The sequence below is a fragment of the Dipodascopsis tothii genome (assembly GCF_038497935.1).
Source record: "Dipodascopsis tothii strain CBS 759.85 unplaced genomic scaffold V1510scaffold_15, whole genome shotgun sequence".
NCBI classification, from domain to species: Eukaryota; Fungi; Ascomycota; class Lipomycetes; order Lipomycetales; family Lipomycetaceae; genus Neoaidaea; species Neoaidaea tothii.
This window is the reverse complement of record NW_027117999.1, coordinates 289,677-303,830: the sequence shown is the minus strand read 5'-3', so window position 1 is coordinate 303,830 and position 14,154 is coordinate 289,677. Positions and strand designations below refer to the sequence as shown.

Sequence of the window (14,154 nt, the reverse complement as noted above, 5' to 3'; positions counted from 1 at the left end):
CAGGCCAAGCGCGCCGCACGGTGTGCGGCACGTAGCCGCAACCCACCGCTACGCGGTCGCACAGGCCAAACGCGCCGCACAGCGTGCGGCTTACGTGGGCAAGCGGTGAGCCGCACATTGTGCGGCTCGCGGCCCCTGGATGTCCTACGCAGGCCGCGCCCTCCGTCCATCGGCGCACATTTTTATTCCTACTTGGCAAAGTGTAGGTCAAAGTTCAGCCACTTGCGGCGCAGAACCTGGTCGACGTCGAGGCCCGTGTCGCCGTACGTGAACGGCGTGAAGAACAGGAAGATCCCCACGGTCAGGCCAACGACGAGGCCGGCCACGGCCGCGCTCGACAGCGACGTCTGCGGGTACACGGTCACGTCGGGGTGCTCGCTCTTCACGGGCGGCGCCTTGACGACCTGGTACACGCCCGGAGACGTGAAGAAAAAGTCGAGGACGGCGCCGGCGCAGAGCGACGAGATCAGGTGCGCCGGCAGGTAGTGGTGCAGGAACAGCTGGCGGCCCATCACGTAGAACGGGAAGTAGTGGGCGGCCCAGGCCACGAGGAAGAAGCCGGCGGACTTGTAGAGCCGGCTGCGGACGTTCTCCGGCAGGATGTAGACCTTGCGGCGGCGGGTCAGCTGGTCCGAGACCATGATGCCGGCCAGGACGGCGAGCATGCAGGTCGCAAACCACCAGCCGAAGGGGTTGCCGATCAGGTAGATCTGCGCGCGGTTCTCGTTGTTGGTCCAGAACGAGACGCCGCGGAGAATGAACGGCCATTCGGGCGGGAAGGACGCGTAGGGGTGGGACGCGGTCAGCGCGTTGTTGTGGCGGAACATGGCCAGCTGCAGCTCGGCGTACTTCTTCAGGAACGGCAGCTTCTTGATCTGCTTCTCCTCCTTGGACAGCCGGGTCTCGTCCGTGAGGCCGACGATCTCGTCCGCGTACCACGTGTTGGACGCCTGGGCCGAGTTCTTGTTGCCGTTGATCTCCTGCTGCTTGAAGGCCCAGTCCGGCAGCGGGCGGTCGTGCGTCCACATGGCGACCTTGCTCGGGTTGTGGATGAGCTTGAACAGGCCGGCCTTGGTCCGGAACGGCTCGGTCTTGCCGTTGTTGAGCCGGATCTCGAAGAGCGTGTCGTTGTGGCGCGGCCCGGCGGCGTCCTCGACGCTGACGGTGGTGAACTCCTGGTTGGTCGGGTAGTACGGCGAGGCCACGTCGTGCGAGAGCAGGATCGTGTTGGTGCGCACGTGGCGCAGCTGGACGAGGTCGCCGCCGTGGACGGCGTGGCCGAGCCGGTCGTCCTCGCCGAACGCGACCGCCGGCAGGATCTCCCACTCGTTGTTGGCGTCGCGGTACGGGTAGCCCGTGACCTGCTGGCCCTGGGACGAGATCCGGCCGTCCTCGTACCGCAGCGGGTACCGGTCCGGGTGCGAGTGCAGGTACGTCTTGGTGTCCTTGTGCTGGAACGTGACGACGTCGTAGTAGTTGACCGCGTACGACTCGAGCGTGAGCGCGTTGTCGCCGAGCGTCTCCTGGAACTCGGGCGACATGAAGTCGTCGCCGGGGCCGGACTTGTTGAGGATGGCAAAGTGCACCGCGAACCAGAACAGGTAGCACAGGAACGGCACCACGATGAGCGCGAACGCGCGCGCGCAGAAGTGCTTCGCGAACTCGGCCAGCGTCAGCCGGTGCGCCGACACGTCCAGCAGGTCCCACAGGTCGACCGCGACCGCGATGCCGACGGTCAGGAACGTGAACACGCCCACGTACTTGGTCGAGATCGTGCACGACAGCGACAGCCCCGTCAGCATCAGCCACTTCCACCAGCCGTACGTGTACGGCTGGTTGCGCAGCTTCGAGAACCGCACGTACGCGTACAGCGCGCACACCATCCACAGGATCAGCGTCGAGTCCAGCAGAATCAGCCGGGTCTGGGTGATGTGGCCGTTGTCTGGTCAGCGCCGCCGCCGGCCCACTTACCAAACAGCACCAGCGCCGTCGAGACGATGCACGCCGGCAGGCTGTAGCCCGACTCCTTCATGATCAGAAACACGAGCGGCACCGTGAGCGCGCCGAAGAGCGCCGGCAGCGACCGGTACGCCACGTACGGCACGTGGTTCTGGCTGTACCCGTCCCCGATGTTCTCAAACAGGAACGAGCCGTCGTAGCCGACCGCCCAGCCCACGAACGCGTACAGCAGCTTGCCGAACGGCGGGTGCACGTCGAAGAAGTACGTCCGCTGCAGGTACTGGCGTCAGCGCGTCCGCGCGCCCACTTACGTAGCTGGCGAACTTGCCAAAGTGCACCTCGTCGAACCTGCCGTCAGCGCGCCCGGCCGCGTACTTACACGACCTGGTCGGGGTGATTGAGCTTGTAGAACCGCGTGTAGAACGCAAGCACCGCCGTCAGCGCAAAGAACGCCCGGTACCGCTTGGCGCTTCGCCGCGACTCGGCCGACGCCTCGGCGACCTCGACCGCGGCCGCGGCCGCGGCCGTGTCGGCGCCCTTGGCGGCCTTGGCCGCGGGCTCCGTCGCAGCCGCGTCGGCTGTAGGTGCTGAGCTGGCCTGACGCGCGGATTTGCGCGTGCCGGTCGCGGCCTTGGCCGCGCCGGCCGCCTTGCTGCCTCCCGCAGCACCGGCCATTGTGGATGCCTGGATTTCCGGGGTTTTGCCGATGAATTGGTCCGTCAGCGGCCGTCTGGTCGCCGGTCTGGATGCCTGGGGGGATGGATGGTTGGCGTGATCTGGCAAGTTGGGAACGAGAAAAAAATTGACCGAGTCACCGCAGCGCTACAGGACGCGCACTTTGGCCGAGAGGTAAGCGGGCAGGCGGCGGCGGCGGCGGCGGGCTGGGGCGGGCGGATGGAGCGTCCTGGCGGCCGGCCGGCCGCGTGCCGGATGCGCTGGCGACGGATGGCTGATGGCAGATCGGCGACAGGCGGCTACAGCTGAGCGCGACAGCGTTGAGCGACCAGCAGACGGCAGAGCCAGCGGCAGGGCAGCAGGCGAGCGGCCGGCAGCAGGCGAGAGCCGAGAGAGCGAGGCAGGCGCAGCAGAGCGCGCAGAGAGCGCAGCGGCAGCAGCCAAGTCTACCAAACAGCGCGCCGCACGGCAGCAACCAAAGCGACCACGCCCACGGCCCCACCACGCCCATGTCGGTCCATCCGTCGCGGCAGGGCCTCGTGGCCGCCGCCGAGGACACAGAGATGGCCGAGGCCGAGGCGGGGATCGCGCTCGAGGACCTCCAGAACGACAACGACTACGATCTGGCCGGCCCCGGCGTGTCGGGCGTCCGGGTGCAGTCGTACCTGGACGAGGTCGAGCGCAAGCGGCGGGCCCGGCAGATCGCGGTGCCGACGGACGACGCCAAGGTGCGGGCGCGGCTGCGCGAGCTGCGCGAGCCGGTCACGTACTTTGGCGAAGAAAAGGTCGACCGGCGCGACCGGCTCCGGGCAGTGCTCAGCGCGCTGGCCGAGGCCGGGCACGTGCTGGTCGAGACCGGCACGGCCGAGGAGGCCGACGCGGACGAGGAGTTCTACACGCCCGGCGACAGCGAGCTGCTGGCGGTCCGGCAGGAGCTGGCGCGGTACTCGCTGGCGCGGGCGCGGGCGCGCACGGCCGCGCAGAAGGCCGAGGCCGAGATCCCGCTGACGCGGCTGACGCGGCAGAGCAAGGCGCTGGCCGAGAAGTTCAAGGGCTACGCGCTGCTGGGGTCGCAGCTGATCGGCGAGCGCGCCACGTCCATCGCCCGGTTCTCGCCGGACTCGGGCACGATCGCGGCCGGGTCGTGGACGGGCACGCTCAAGCTGGTGTCGGTGCCCGGGCTCGAGGAGACGCGGGTGCTGCGCGGGCACACGGACCGCGTCGGCGGCATCGGCTGGCACCCCGACGCGACCGTGCGCGCGCCGGCGGCGGCGGTGGCGCTGGCCACGGGCGGCGGCGACGCGGCCGTGCACCTCTGGAACCTCGAGCAGGACACGCCGGTGGCGACGCTGGCCGGCCACACCAACCGCGTGTGCCGGGTCGAGTTCCACCCCGGCGGCCGGCTGCTGGGCTCGGCCTCGTTCGACTACACGTGGCGGCTGTGGGACGTCGAGACCACGCGCGAGCTGCTGATGCAGGAGGGGCACGCGCGCGAGGTCTACAGCGTGGCCTTCCAGGACGACGGCGCGCTCGCCGCGTCGGCCGGCCTGGACGGCGTCGGCCGCGTGTGGGACCTGCGCACCGGGCGCACCATCATGATGCTCGACGGGCACGTGCGCGAGATCTACGGCGTCGCGTTCGCGCCCAACGGCTACCAGGTCGCGACCGGCAGCGGCGACGCCAGCATCAAGATCTGGGACGTGCGCAAGGTGCGCGCCGTGGCGTCCGTGCCCGCGCACCAGTCCCTGGTCTCGGACCTGCGCTTCTTCAACGCCGCCGACCGCGCCGCGCCCGTTCCCGGCGACGACGACGCGCCCGCGGTGCCCGCGCACGGCACGTACCTCGCCTCGAGCTCGTACGACGGCACGGTCAACGTCTGGAAGACCGGCTCGTGGGTCCTGCTCAAGTCGCTCAAGGGCCACGCCGAGAAGGCCATGTCGGTCGACATCTCGCCCGACAGCCAGTTCCTCGTCAGCTCCGGCTGGGACCGCACCGTCAAGCTCTGGGGCTCGGAGCTCTACGGGCTGTGATGTACATAGGCACTCAATCTATTATGCGATACACTACTCCTTGAGCGCGTAGTCAAGGAACTTCTCCAGGTCAAAGTTCGGGCTCGAGATGTCCGTCTCGACCGCTGCCGACGACACCGCGACCACCGGCTTCGGGTGCAGCTTGGCGTACTCCTCCTTGGCCTGCTTGATCAGCGCCTCCTGGTGCGCGTACTCGGCCGCGGCGTGGTGCGCCTTGGCCGCCGAGCTCAGCGAGAAGCTGTGGTACGCGCCGTAGACGATGCCGGACGCGAACGCTCCCCATCGGACAACCTGCTCGTCAGCCCTGCGCGTGGCCGCGTGCGCTGCGGTTCCGGGCGCGCCGCCATCACCGGCCCAATTCGCGGTGGCCCGGCGCGGTGGTCTGGCCCGCGGTCCGCGTACTCACATTGAAGACAGAAGACATCGTGGTGGTGTGGTATTCGTTCGACTCGGTAGACCGGAGGAAGTTTTTTCGACCAAGCAGAAATTTTACAGGAACGACGTGAGAGGTCAGTTGCCAGGGCGCCCATGCACGCGAGTTTGCCCGTTCCGGCCGCAACCGCGCAAACTTTAGCCGCCTGCGGCACAACCCCGCGTAACCGCTTGCCCACACGCTCCCCCGGCCCGTTCCTGTGCGGCCACGCCGCCAACCGCGCTTCCGGCTGCGGCCGGTCGCGTGCGGCCTGGGGCGGCGGCGCGGCGGACGCCGGCCGGCCCGCGCGCGACGACGGCGGACGAGCTGCCGGCCGCGCGCGGCGCACGCCGTTCCTGACGAGTAAACTCTACCCCGCGGCTGCGCTGGCGCTGTGCAGCGGCGGCGCAGCGGGCCGGTGCCGCGCCGGTCGTGAGCCGCACGCCCTGCGGCTCACGTGCCCGCCGGGCGCAGCTCTGCGCGCACGGCGGCCACCCCGACCCGCCGGCGGCCGCCACGGTGCACACAGCGGCGCCATGTCTGCGGCCGCCGGGCGAGCACTGGTCCGCGAGGGCGCCGTTCCGGCAGGGCAATTGCGTGCTGCCCGGCCACGTCGCGAGCCCGCCGCACACCGTGCGGCGCAGACCGGTCGGCCTTTCGCTATCGCCGAGGTTACACAAACACGCGCCGGCAGGGCCAATCGGCGGGCCGGGCGCCAGGCGCGCGTACGGCGTAACAAACAGCCCGATCGGGCAGGAGAGATGCATTGTCCATGTCTATGCGAGCGCGTCGCCCAGCGCGCGCAGCGGCGCCAGCACGGTCCGGTAGATGTCGTCGTAGCGGCGGGCAAGCCACGGCGCGGCGGCGCCCTGGCGCGAGACCACGCGCAGCGCAAGCATGCCGACCGCGGCCGACGACCACGTCAGGGCCTGCAGCGTCTTGCGGCGGGTCAGACGCAGCCAGCGCGCCCAGCCACCGATGACGTGGAACGCGGTCAGGCCGACCAGGGCTGTGTAGACGGTCCACGACAGCAGCCGGTGGCGTGCAAAGCCGTGGGACACCAGGCGCAGCGAGACGATGGAGCTGTCGCCAAACAGGCGGGCCGGTACGACCCGGGCCAGCGCAACGTGTGCGACGGTCACGGGTACCAGCAGGTACCCCGCGAACGCGACCCGGGTCATTTTCTGCCGCTGCGCGTACCAGCGGCGGTCGCGGCGGACCTTGAGCGCCCGCAGCAGCGCGCCGGCTGCGGCGTGCGCGGCCAGGGCGCCAAACACGGCCACCGGCTCGACTGCCGTCGCCTGGTAGAACACGCGGGTCAGGACGAGCGCGTCGTCGGCCGCGGTCGTCGAGCCCGTCACCGCCGGCAGCACGACCACGTTGACCGCGTGCAGCGACAGAAACGCCGAGAACACGTAGGACGAGTATTTGTGCGTGCGGATCAGCGCCAGCCGGATCGCGTCCCGGCGGCGCGCCCACGGGTCCGGCGGCTCGTCGGTCCCCGCGCCGCTGGTCGCGCTCTCGGTGCGCACGGGCGCAGGCGCAATCTCGGTGAGCTCCGACACCGGCGGCAGACCGGCCTTCTGGAGTTGCCGCGAGGTCATGGTGATGGTAAGCGAGATTTGCTGGACGCTGACAGGCCACGCTTAAATCCGGCGGCGTGTTCGGGCCGTCACGCGGCGGTGCGCGTGGCGCGGCAGTGGCTGGGCGGACCAGGCCGCCGGCTTTACCGTGCCGGCCGGTACGAACGAGCCTCTGACGGTGTCCGGGCAGCGGCCCTGGAGGCCGCTGGCGGCGGGCGCGGGCCTGGCGGCGGGCGGGCTCGACAGTGCGGCCGGGGCGGCTACGAGCCGCACGCCGTGCGGCGCATAGCGTTGCTTCATAACATCATTACTATCTAGTAAGCGTACGTGCCGGTCAGCTTGTCCGAGACCGTGTACGTCAGGTAGCCGTCGGCAGTCTGGGGAGTGTAGAAGTTCGAGCGGTCGTAGGGCTCGAGCGGGATGTTCTCCTTGATGCGGGCCACCAGGTCCGGGTTGGGGATGAACAGCCGGCCGAACGCGATCAGCTCGTTCGGGTACTTCTCGATGTGGGCGGCGGCCGACTCGGGCGTGAAGCCGCCCGCAGCCATGTAGGGGCCCTTCCAGATGGCGCGAATAAGGTCGTTGCTCTCCTGGTCCTCGGGCTCACGGTCGTCCGAGCCAGACACACGCGGCTCGACCATGTGCAGGTAGGCCAGGCCGGGGAACTTGGCCTGCAGCTGCTCGACGACGTAGGTGAACGTCGGCATCGGGTCGTCCATCTTCATGCTCTGGTAGGCCGAGAACGGCGAGAGACGGATGGCGACCTTGCTGGCGCCGATGGCGGCCGTGCAGGCCTCGACGATCTCGAGCGCGAACCGCGCGCGGTTCTCGATCGAGCCACCGTACGAGTCGGTGCGCTCGTTCGACACGTCCTGCAGGAACTGGTCGATCAGGTAGCCGTGGGCGGCGTGGATCTCAATGCCGTCGAAGCCGGCGGCGATGGCCTTCTTGGACGCGTCGGCGAACGCAGCCACGTACGACGCGATCTCCTCGACGCTCAGCGACAGCGGCGTCTTGCCGCCCTCCATGGGCTTGGTGCTGGCCGACACCACAGTCTCGTAGCCGGGGCGGACGCCGGGGTTGCTGCGGCCGATGGCCCACAGCTGGAGGAAAGCGAACGAGCCCTTGGCGTGGATGGCGTCCGTGACCTTCTTCCAGCCCTCAATCTGCGCGTCCGTGTGCACGCCGGGCACGAACGGGAAGCCGCCCGAGAACGACGAGACGTCGGTGGCCTCGGCGATGATGAGCGTGCCGGGGTAGCCGGCGCGCTGCGCGTAGTGCGGCACCGCCAGGTCCTCCTGGGGGACATTGTCCTCGGAGTTGCGGAACCGCGTGAGCGGCGCCATGACGATGCGGTTGCTGACCTCAAAGTCGCCGACCTTGAGCGGAGTGAACAGTTGGGAAGCCATTGTGTGCGATAGGCTGCTGCCGGGGGCGTTTCGGACTATATAGTCGCCGACCTAGTCGCTCTGAGAGGGCCGTGGCCGTTGCCGGTTCGGTATGGCGCAACACCGTTTGGGACACTGGATCCACTTTGCGCCTATAATGGGCTGCCAGACTTAGCGCATCTGATTAATACTGCTGACTGAGCAGGTGGCGGTGCGCGCAGCCTGCCAGCCGGCGTCAACCGTACCTTGCAGCTGGCCGCTCTGCCTGCCGAACAAAGGCCGGTGGCTGGGAGTCCCCGGCGACCCCTGAGACGTGCGGCGCGGCGGGCGCGCGGCGGTGCAGCGGCGTTGAGACGCAGTGAGGCGCAGTGAGGCGCAGTGCGCCGCACGACGTGCGGCTGACGCCAGCCGGCCGCCAAGCGCCGCCGGCTGGCAGCGCGGCGGCGCCTACGTGCGAAGCCAATCCAGGGGCCGCGGCGGAGCTCGAGTGAGCCGCACATTGTGCGGCTCATTTCTACAGCCGCACAGCGTGCGGCTTATTTCTCTCAGCAGTGTATTCTCACAAATACGAGTAGCGGCCGCGCAGCCGCGGCGACGGCCCGTACGTGACGTAGCCGTCCGGACTCTTGCGCAGGTAGAACTTCGATCGGTCGTACGGCTCAAGCGGGATGCCCTCTTTGATGCGTGCGACCAGGTCCGGGTTGGACGTAAAGTAGCGGCCAAAGGCCACCAGCTCCTTCGGATACGCCTTGGCGTGCGCCGCGGCCGTCTCGGGAGTGAACCCACCGGCGATGATGATCACGCCATGCCAGACGGCGCGAATCGGGTCGTGCGACTCGCCCGGCACGGGCACCACGTCGTCCAGGCCGGACACGCGCGGCTCGACCAGATGCAGGTACGCCAGCTTCGGGAACCGCGTCTGCAGCTGCTGCGCCACGTACACAAACTGGGGCATCGGGTCGGCCATTTTCATGCCCTGCGTGAACGCAAACGGCGACAGACGCACGGCCACGCGTTCGGCGCCGATGTAGGCCGCGCAAGCCGCGACAATCTCGAGCAGAAACCGCGCCCGGTTCTCGATCGAGCCGCCGTACATGTCTGTGCGCTTGTTGGTCACGTCCTGCAGGAATTGATCGACCAGGTAGCCGTGCGCGCTGTGGATCTCGATGCCGTCGGCGCCGGCAGCGACGGCATTGCGGGCAGCCGTGGCAAACGCGTGCACGTACGCCTTGATGTCTGCCTGGGACAGGGGCTCGGGTGTCGGCCGGTCCTTGACGGGCACGTCGCTGGCCGAGACGATGCGCTTGCGGCCGGGCAGGATGCCGGGATTGACGCGGCCGAGCGCCCACAGCTGGACGAACAGGAACGAGCCCTTGGCGTGGACGGCGTCGGCCACCCGGCGCCAGCCCTCGACCTGTGCGTCCGAATAGATGCCCGGCACGTTCTTGTATCCGCCGGAGAACGGCGAGACGTCGGTGGCCTCGGCGATCAGCAGCGTACCGGGGTAGCCGGCGCGCTGGGCGTAGTATGTGGCGGCGAGCTCGGACAGCGGGACGTGGTCGTCCGAGCTGCGGAACCGCGTGAGCGGTGCGAGCACGATCCGCGTGCTCGCCGTGACCTTGCCGACCTGGATGGGCTCGAAGAGAGACATTAGGGGAGGGAACCGGGACTGGGCACGAGTTTATACCTCGGCCGATCACCGGCACGTGAGCGGGGTTGGGAGTTCGTGCAGCCGCGGGTGCATGCGGCGCAGAGGCGCGGGCGAGCCGCACGAGCCGCACAGCCTGTGAGCCGCACGAGCCGCACGACGCGAGCCGCAGAGCCGCACGACGCGCGCCGCATGAGCCGCACGACTCCCGCCACGCGCACCGCCACCGCTAGCCGCGCCGGCACACGTGCCAGCGGCGCTATCAATTACGCGCTTTACAACTTGCTCCGCGCCGCAACGTCGATCGGCTGTATCACGCTGTCCAGCCCGCGCGCATGCGTCTCGTGGTCGCGCCGCAGCAGCTCGGCCCGCGGCACCGCCGCCAGCTGCTTCTCGGCCGCCTGCTTTCTCTCCCACCCGGCCCACGTCTTGGCCAGCAGCGGTTTTAGCGTGTTTGCTGGCGTCAGCGCCGAAGTCCATCCACTCACCGACAACGGCCGGGTTCTGCAGCACGCACAGGTGTACGGCGTCCTCCATCAAAACGAGCTCGATCTCGGGCGTCTCCCGCAGAGCTATGTCCACGGCGTCGTCGGGCATCCACGAGTTTTTGGAGCACCGCAGCAGGCTCACCGGGCCGTGCACAAACTTGAGCGCCCGCACAACCTGCACCGCGTCGTAGGCCATAGCATGGTACATCTGCTGGCTCTGGTCGGCAGTCATCGTCCACGATACGGAGCCGTCGGGCTCGTCGTAGAGCAGCAGGCCGCGCTGGCGCTCGAGCACGGCCGGATCAAACGCGGCCATGTACGAGCGGTCGATCCACTTGTTGGCGGCCTCGCGCGACGTGAACGTGGCCGGGAGGCTGCGCGCGACGGCCAGCAGCCGCGCGTAGAACACGGTCATGACGCTGGCGACGGCCAGTGGCGGCTCGATGGCCACAACGCGCTCAAAGAGCCGCGGATACATGGCCGCAGCCCACAGTCTGGGTTAGCACGGTCGCAGCCTGACGTACCCCTGCACGGCGCCGAGCGAGTGGCCGATCAGGACGATGGGCGCGGGCAGGTCCAGCGCGCGGATGACCTCGATCAGGTCGTACGTGCCGTCGAGCGGTCGTGTGCCGAGACCGAGCTTGCCGCGGTTGGCCGCGGCGGACTCGCCGCAGGCAACAAAGTCGATCGCGACAGCCGCGACGAGCGGCGTGGCGCTGGGCAGCAGCCGGGCCAGCACGCCCTCCCACGACTCCTTGGTCTGCTCGTTGCAGTGCAGCAGGACCGCCGTGAGGCCTGTCGCGGGCGCGTTGTGCGGCCGGTAGATGCCGGCCACGAGCCGCAGCCGGTCCGTGTCGAGGATGGTGCCGTTGCGGCGCATGCGCGGCCACGCGGCCGCGAGCTCGACCCGTTCGTACTTGCAGTCGACCAGCATTGTGCTTGGTGCGGCTGTGCGCGGCGGGGTTTTTGATCCGGGGTGGGAGTGGCACGGACCTCGGCTGCGCCGCATATGGCCGCGGGTCTACAAGCCGCACGGCGTGCGGCGCGGACCTTCCCCGCGTGCACGGGCCACCCGCGCGCAGCGCGCGAGCCGCACGGCGTGCGGCGCGTCCCGTCGCTCACATGCATTCCTATGTACATCACCGCAGCAGCAGGCGCGACAGCCGCGCCGAGACGCCGCCCGGTGTCTTCTCCTGGTCGTCCGGCCGGCCAATCACGTTGCCGTCCCGGTCCAGGTACTCGTCTATCAGCCGGCCCGACTTCTTCAGCCGGGTCCACTCGTCCGGGTGCGCCTCGAGCGCCCACAGCTCGACGTCGTCCTTGCGCTCGCGCAGGAACGTCCAGTTGTACAGGCTCTCGAGCACGTCCTCCCGGCCGAGTTTCTTCTCGGCCGAGTCCGCCGCCGGTTCGGGCTGCGGCAGCAGCTCCATCTCCTGCACGGCCTTGAGCGCGCGCTTGTAGTAGCCCGAGAAGCACAGCGACTGCACGTAGAACTGGTAGTGCTGCGCGGTCGGCGCGACCGCGTACTGGTCCATCTGCGCCCAGATCTGCTGGGCCATGCCGGCGCCGCCGACGACGCTGGCGCGGAGCAGCACGGCGAAGGTCTCGGCGTTGGGCTGGCGGTCCAGGCCGTCGGGCGACTGGCCCTGGGCGAGCTGGATCTGCCGCCAGAGCTGGATCACGTCCGTGAAGTGGCTCGAGGCCGCGCGCGCCTCCAGCAGCGCGTTGAACAGCGTGATGTCCGTGTCGATGTTGAGGTCGACCTTGAAGCACACCATGAGCTCGTCGATGCCCTCGACAAAGCCGGAGCGCGCAAACTGGCGGAACAGCAGAGTGAACACGTCGCGGTCCGGCGGCGTCGCCGTGCCCTTGCGCAGGTGCCGGAACAGCTGCAGCGCGCCCTCGGGGTAGCCGATCTGGCAGAACCGGCGCATGACCGGGCCGTAGGCGTCGTAGGGCGGCACAAAGTGCCGCTGGATGCACGCGTAGGCGGCCCAGGCGTGCGTGTAGTCGGCCGTCTCGAGCACGAACCGGTTGAGCACGTCGTACAGCTCCGGAAACGCCTCGAGCGGGTACTTTGTGTCCTCGCCCATCTCGTGGATCAGCAGCAGCCGCACGTCCTCCATGCGCGCGTTCATCAGCAGAGCGCGCACCATGGCCAGCCGCGTGGCGTAGTCGACGCGGCCGAGCGTGGGCTTGACGTTGACGTAGAACGTCAGCAGCGTGTCGCCGTCGAACGGCTGCTGCCGACACATCTCGTCGAAGAGCATGAACACGGCGCGGACGTCCTGGGCGCCGCGGTCCCAGACGAGGCCGTGCGCGCGGCCGCGGGCGAACGCGGCGACCGCGCCGGCGACGTCGCCCGCGGCGATGCGCTCGCGGATGCGCAGCGCGACCGTGTTGGCGTCGACCGGGACCCGCCGCTCGTCGTAGAGCGCGTAGATCGCGTCCCGCTCGGCCGGGCTGTGGGCCGGGTTCAGCCGGCCGGCGTTGAAGACGCCGTTGAGCGCGTCCGTGCCCGCCGGCAGGCCGCGCGCGACGAGCTCGTCGAGCCCGGCGGCCGCGCCGGCCACGCCGTCGGCGAACGCGGCCCACTGCGCCAGCGTCTGCCACGACTCGGCGTCCAGCGAGTCCGCGTCCGCCCGCAGCAGCGCCGCCAGCCGGCCGCCGAGCTCGCCGTTGGCCGTGGCCATGGCCGCGACCAGCCAGGACCGGTACAGGGCCTCGCACTCGAGCACGTCGTACGTCGGCGCGCCGCCGTCGAGCAGCACGCGCTCGGCGTCGCGCACAAACTTGCGGGCCTCGTTCGAGTCCGGCTGCGCGACCACGTGCCGCAGCAGCAGCTCGTACGTGTCGAGGTCCGGCGCGAGCGCGCCGGCCGCCGGCCGCCGGTCCGGCACCAGCGCGGTCGAGCCGCGCGTGTTGCCGGCCAGCAGGACCTTCCGGTAGACCTTCCACACGCGTTTCTGGCCGCTCTCGATGGCGGCCTGCAGCACGACGTTGAACGCGGCCACGGACTCGAACCGCGGCTTCATGAACAGCCGCATGACGAGCCCGTCCTGGACCTGGTCGTCGTTGAGGTGGTTGAAGATCGTGACCAGGTGCACCGCGGCCGCCTCGGTCAGCGCCGGCAGCCCGGCCAGCAGCTGGTCAAAGGCCGACACGACCTCGGCGTACTGCTTGTTCTTGAGCAGCGTGCCCAGGTAGAGCACAAACGCCTCGTGGCGGGCGTCGCCCTGCACGCGCCGCGCCAGCTCGCTGTGGACGCGCCGCGCCAGCGCCAGGTGCACCGCCGACGGCTCCTCGTACGCGGCCACCTGGCCGAGCGCCTTGCGCAGGACGTCCGCCGACAGCGGCCCGGCCGCGCCCCCGCCGATGGTTTCCGGGACGGCCGAAGCCACCGAGCCCGCCAGCCGCGCGCTGTACAGCAGCGGCCAGGCCTGGGCCAGCGCGCGCACCTGCTCCGGCCGCAGCACGCCGCCGGCGCCGTCCACCAGCGCCGTGACCGCCGCAGCCAGGTCCTGCTCGGTCGTGTCCTCCACGACCAGCTCCGTGCCCTCGGCCGGCGCCGTTGCCCGCCGCACAATGCTTCGCACGGACTGGATCAGCTCCCACTCGCTGTCGGGGTAGTAGTAGCCCTCGTCGGCCGTGCGGTCCACCGCCCGCCGCTGCCATTCGCTGTTGCCGTCCTTGCCGACGACCGAGTTGTACAGCGACCGCGGCGACCACCACCGGCCGCGGTCGCGCTCGTTCGAGCTCGCGTGCCGCCGGCCGGTCCGCGCACACGTCCGCAGCCGTCCGGCCGCGCGGACCGCCGGCAGGCGGCCTGGCGCGGCCGCGCTGCGTGCGCTGGCGTACATTGTCCACACAGGCGGGCAGGAATGTCTGGCCGTCAGCAGCGTCCACGGCGCCACGCCGGCCCCGCGCGGGCCAATCCCCCCGCCGCCCGTCGCACTCACCCTCGATCTGCC

At 69.8% G+C, this 14,154-nt stretch overlaps 6 protein-coding genes across 6 annotated transcripts; 1 reads left to right on the top strand and 5 right to left on the bottom strand.

Annotated features, from left to right (window-relative positions):
• Window positions 1-188: 188 nt before the first annotated feature.
• On the bottom strand, window positions 189-2,634 carry V1510DRAFT_365504 (Dolichyl-phosphate-mannose-protein mannosyltransferase-domain-containing protein; the record flags this gene model as incomplete). Its single annotated transcript, XM_066931226.1, has 4 exons — window positions 189-1,942; window positions 1,972-2,239; window positions 2,271-2,307; window positions 2,339-2,634. 4 exons carry the CDS (start codon window positions 2,632-2,634, stop codon window positions 189-191), a joined length of 2,355 nt encoding a protein of 784 aa, XP_066788957.1.
• Window positions 2,635-2,748: 114 nt separating this feature from the next.
• On the top strand, window positions 2,749-4,700 carry V1510DRAFT_417213 (WD40-repeat-containing domain protein). The gene is made up of 2 exons (XM_066933909.1): window positions 2,749-2,808; window positions 2,919-4,700. The coding sequence occupies exon 2, from the start codon at window positions 3,144-3,146 to the stop codon at window positions 4,662-4,664; it is 1,521 nt and encodes a 506-aa protein (XP_066788956.1). The 5' UTR covers window positions 2,749-2,808; window positions 2,919-3,143; the 3' UTR covers window positions 4,665-4,700.
• Window positions 4,667-6,772, bottom strand: V1510DRAFT_378518 (ATP synthase E chain-domain-containing protein). The gene is made up of 2 exons (XM_066931604.1): window positions 5,895-6,772; window positions 4,667-4,958 (listed from the first exon to the last, which is right to left on the bottom strand). Exons 1-2 carry the CDS (start codon window positions 6,678-6,680, stop codon window positions 4,698-4,700), a joined length of 1,047 nt encoding a protein of 348 aa, XP_066788955.1. The 5' UTR covers window positions 6,681-6,772; the 3' UTR covers window positions 4,667-4,697.
• A 180-nt stretch (window positions 6,773-6,952) lies between these two features.
• V1510DRAFT_394683 (uncharacterized protein) lies at window positions 6,953-9,730 on the bottom strand. The gene is made up of 3 exons (XM_066931850.1): window positions 8,644-9,730; window positions 8,172-8,217; window positions 6,953-8,119 (listed from the first exon to the last, which is right to left on the bottom strand). The coding sequence occupies exons 1-3, from the start codon at window positions 9,696-9,698 to the stop codon at window positions 6,974-6,976; spliced, it is 2,247 nt and encodes a 748-aa protein (XP_066788954.1). The 5' UTR covers window positions 9,699-9,730; the 3' UTR covers window positions 6,953-6,973.
• A 160-nt stretch (window positions 9,731-9,890) lies between these two features.
• V1510DRAFT_430332 (Alpha/Beta hydrolase protein) lies at window positions 9,891-11,178 on the bottom strand. Its single transcript, XM_066935366.1, has 3 exons — window positions 10,708-11,178; window positions 10,184-10,677; window positions 9,891-10,152 (listed from the first exon to the last, which is right to left on the bottom strand). Exons 1-3 carry the CDS (start codon window positions 11,115-11,117, stop codon window positions 9,971-9,973), a joined length of 1,086 nt encoding a protein of 361 aa, XP_066788953.1. The 5' UTR covers window positions 11,118-11,178; the 3' UTR covers window positions 9,891-9,970.
• Window positions 11,179-11,322: 144 nt separating this feature from the next.
• Window positions 11,323-14,043, bottom strand: V1510DRAFT_403224 (uncharacterized protein; the record flags this gene model as incomplete). The annotated part of the gene is made up of 1 exon (XM_066932158.1): window positions 11,323-14,043. The coding sequence occupies one exon, from the start codon at window positions 14,041-14,043 to the stop codon at window positions 11,323-11,325; it is 2,721 nt and encodes a 906-aa protein (XP_066788952.1).
• Between the last annotated feature and the right edge of the window lie 111 nt (window positions 14,044-14,154).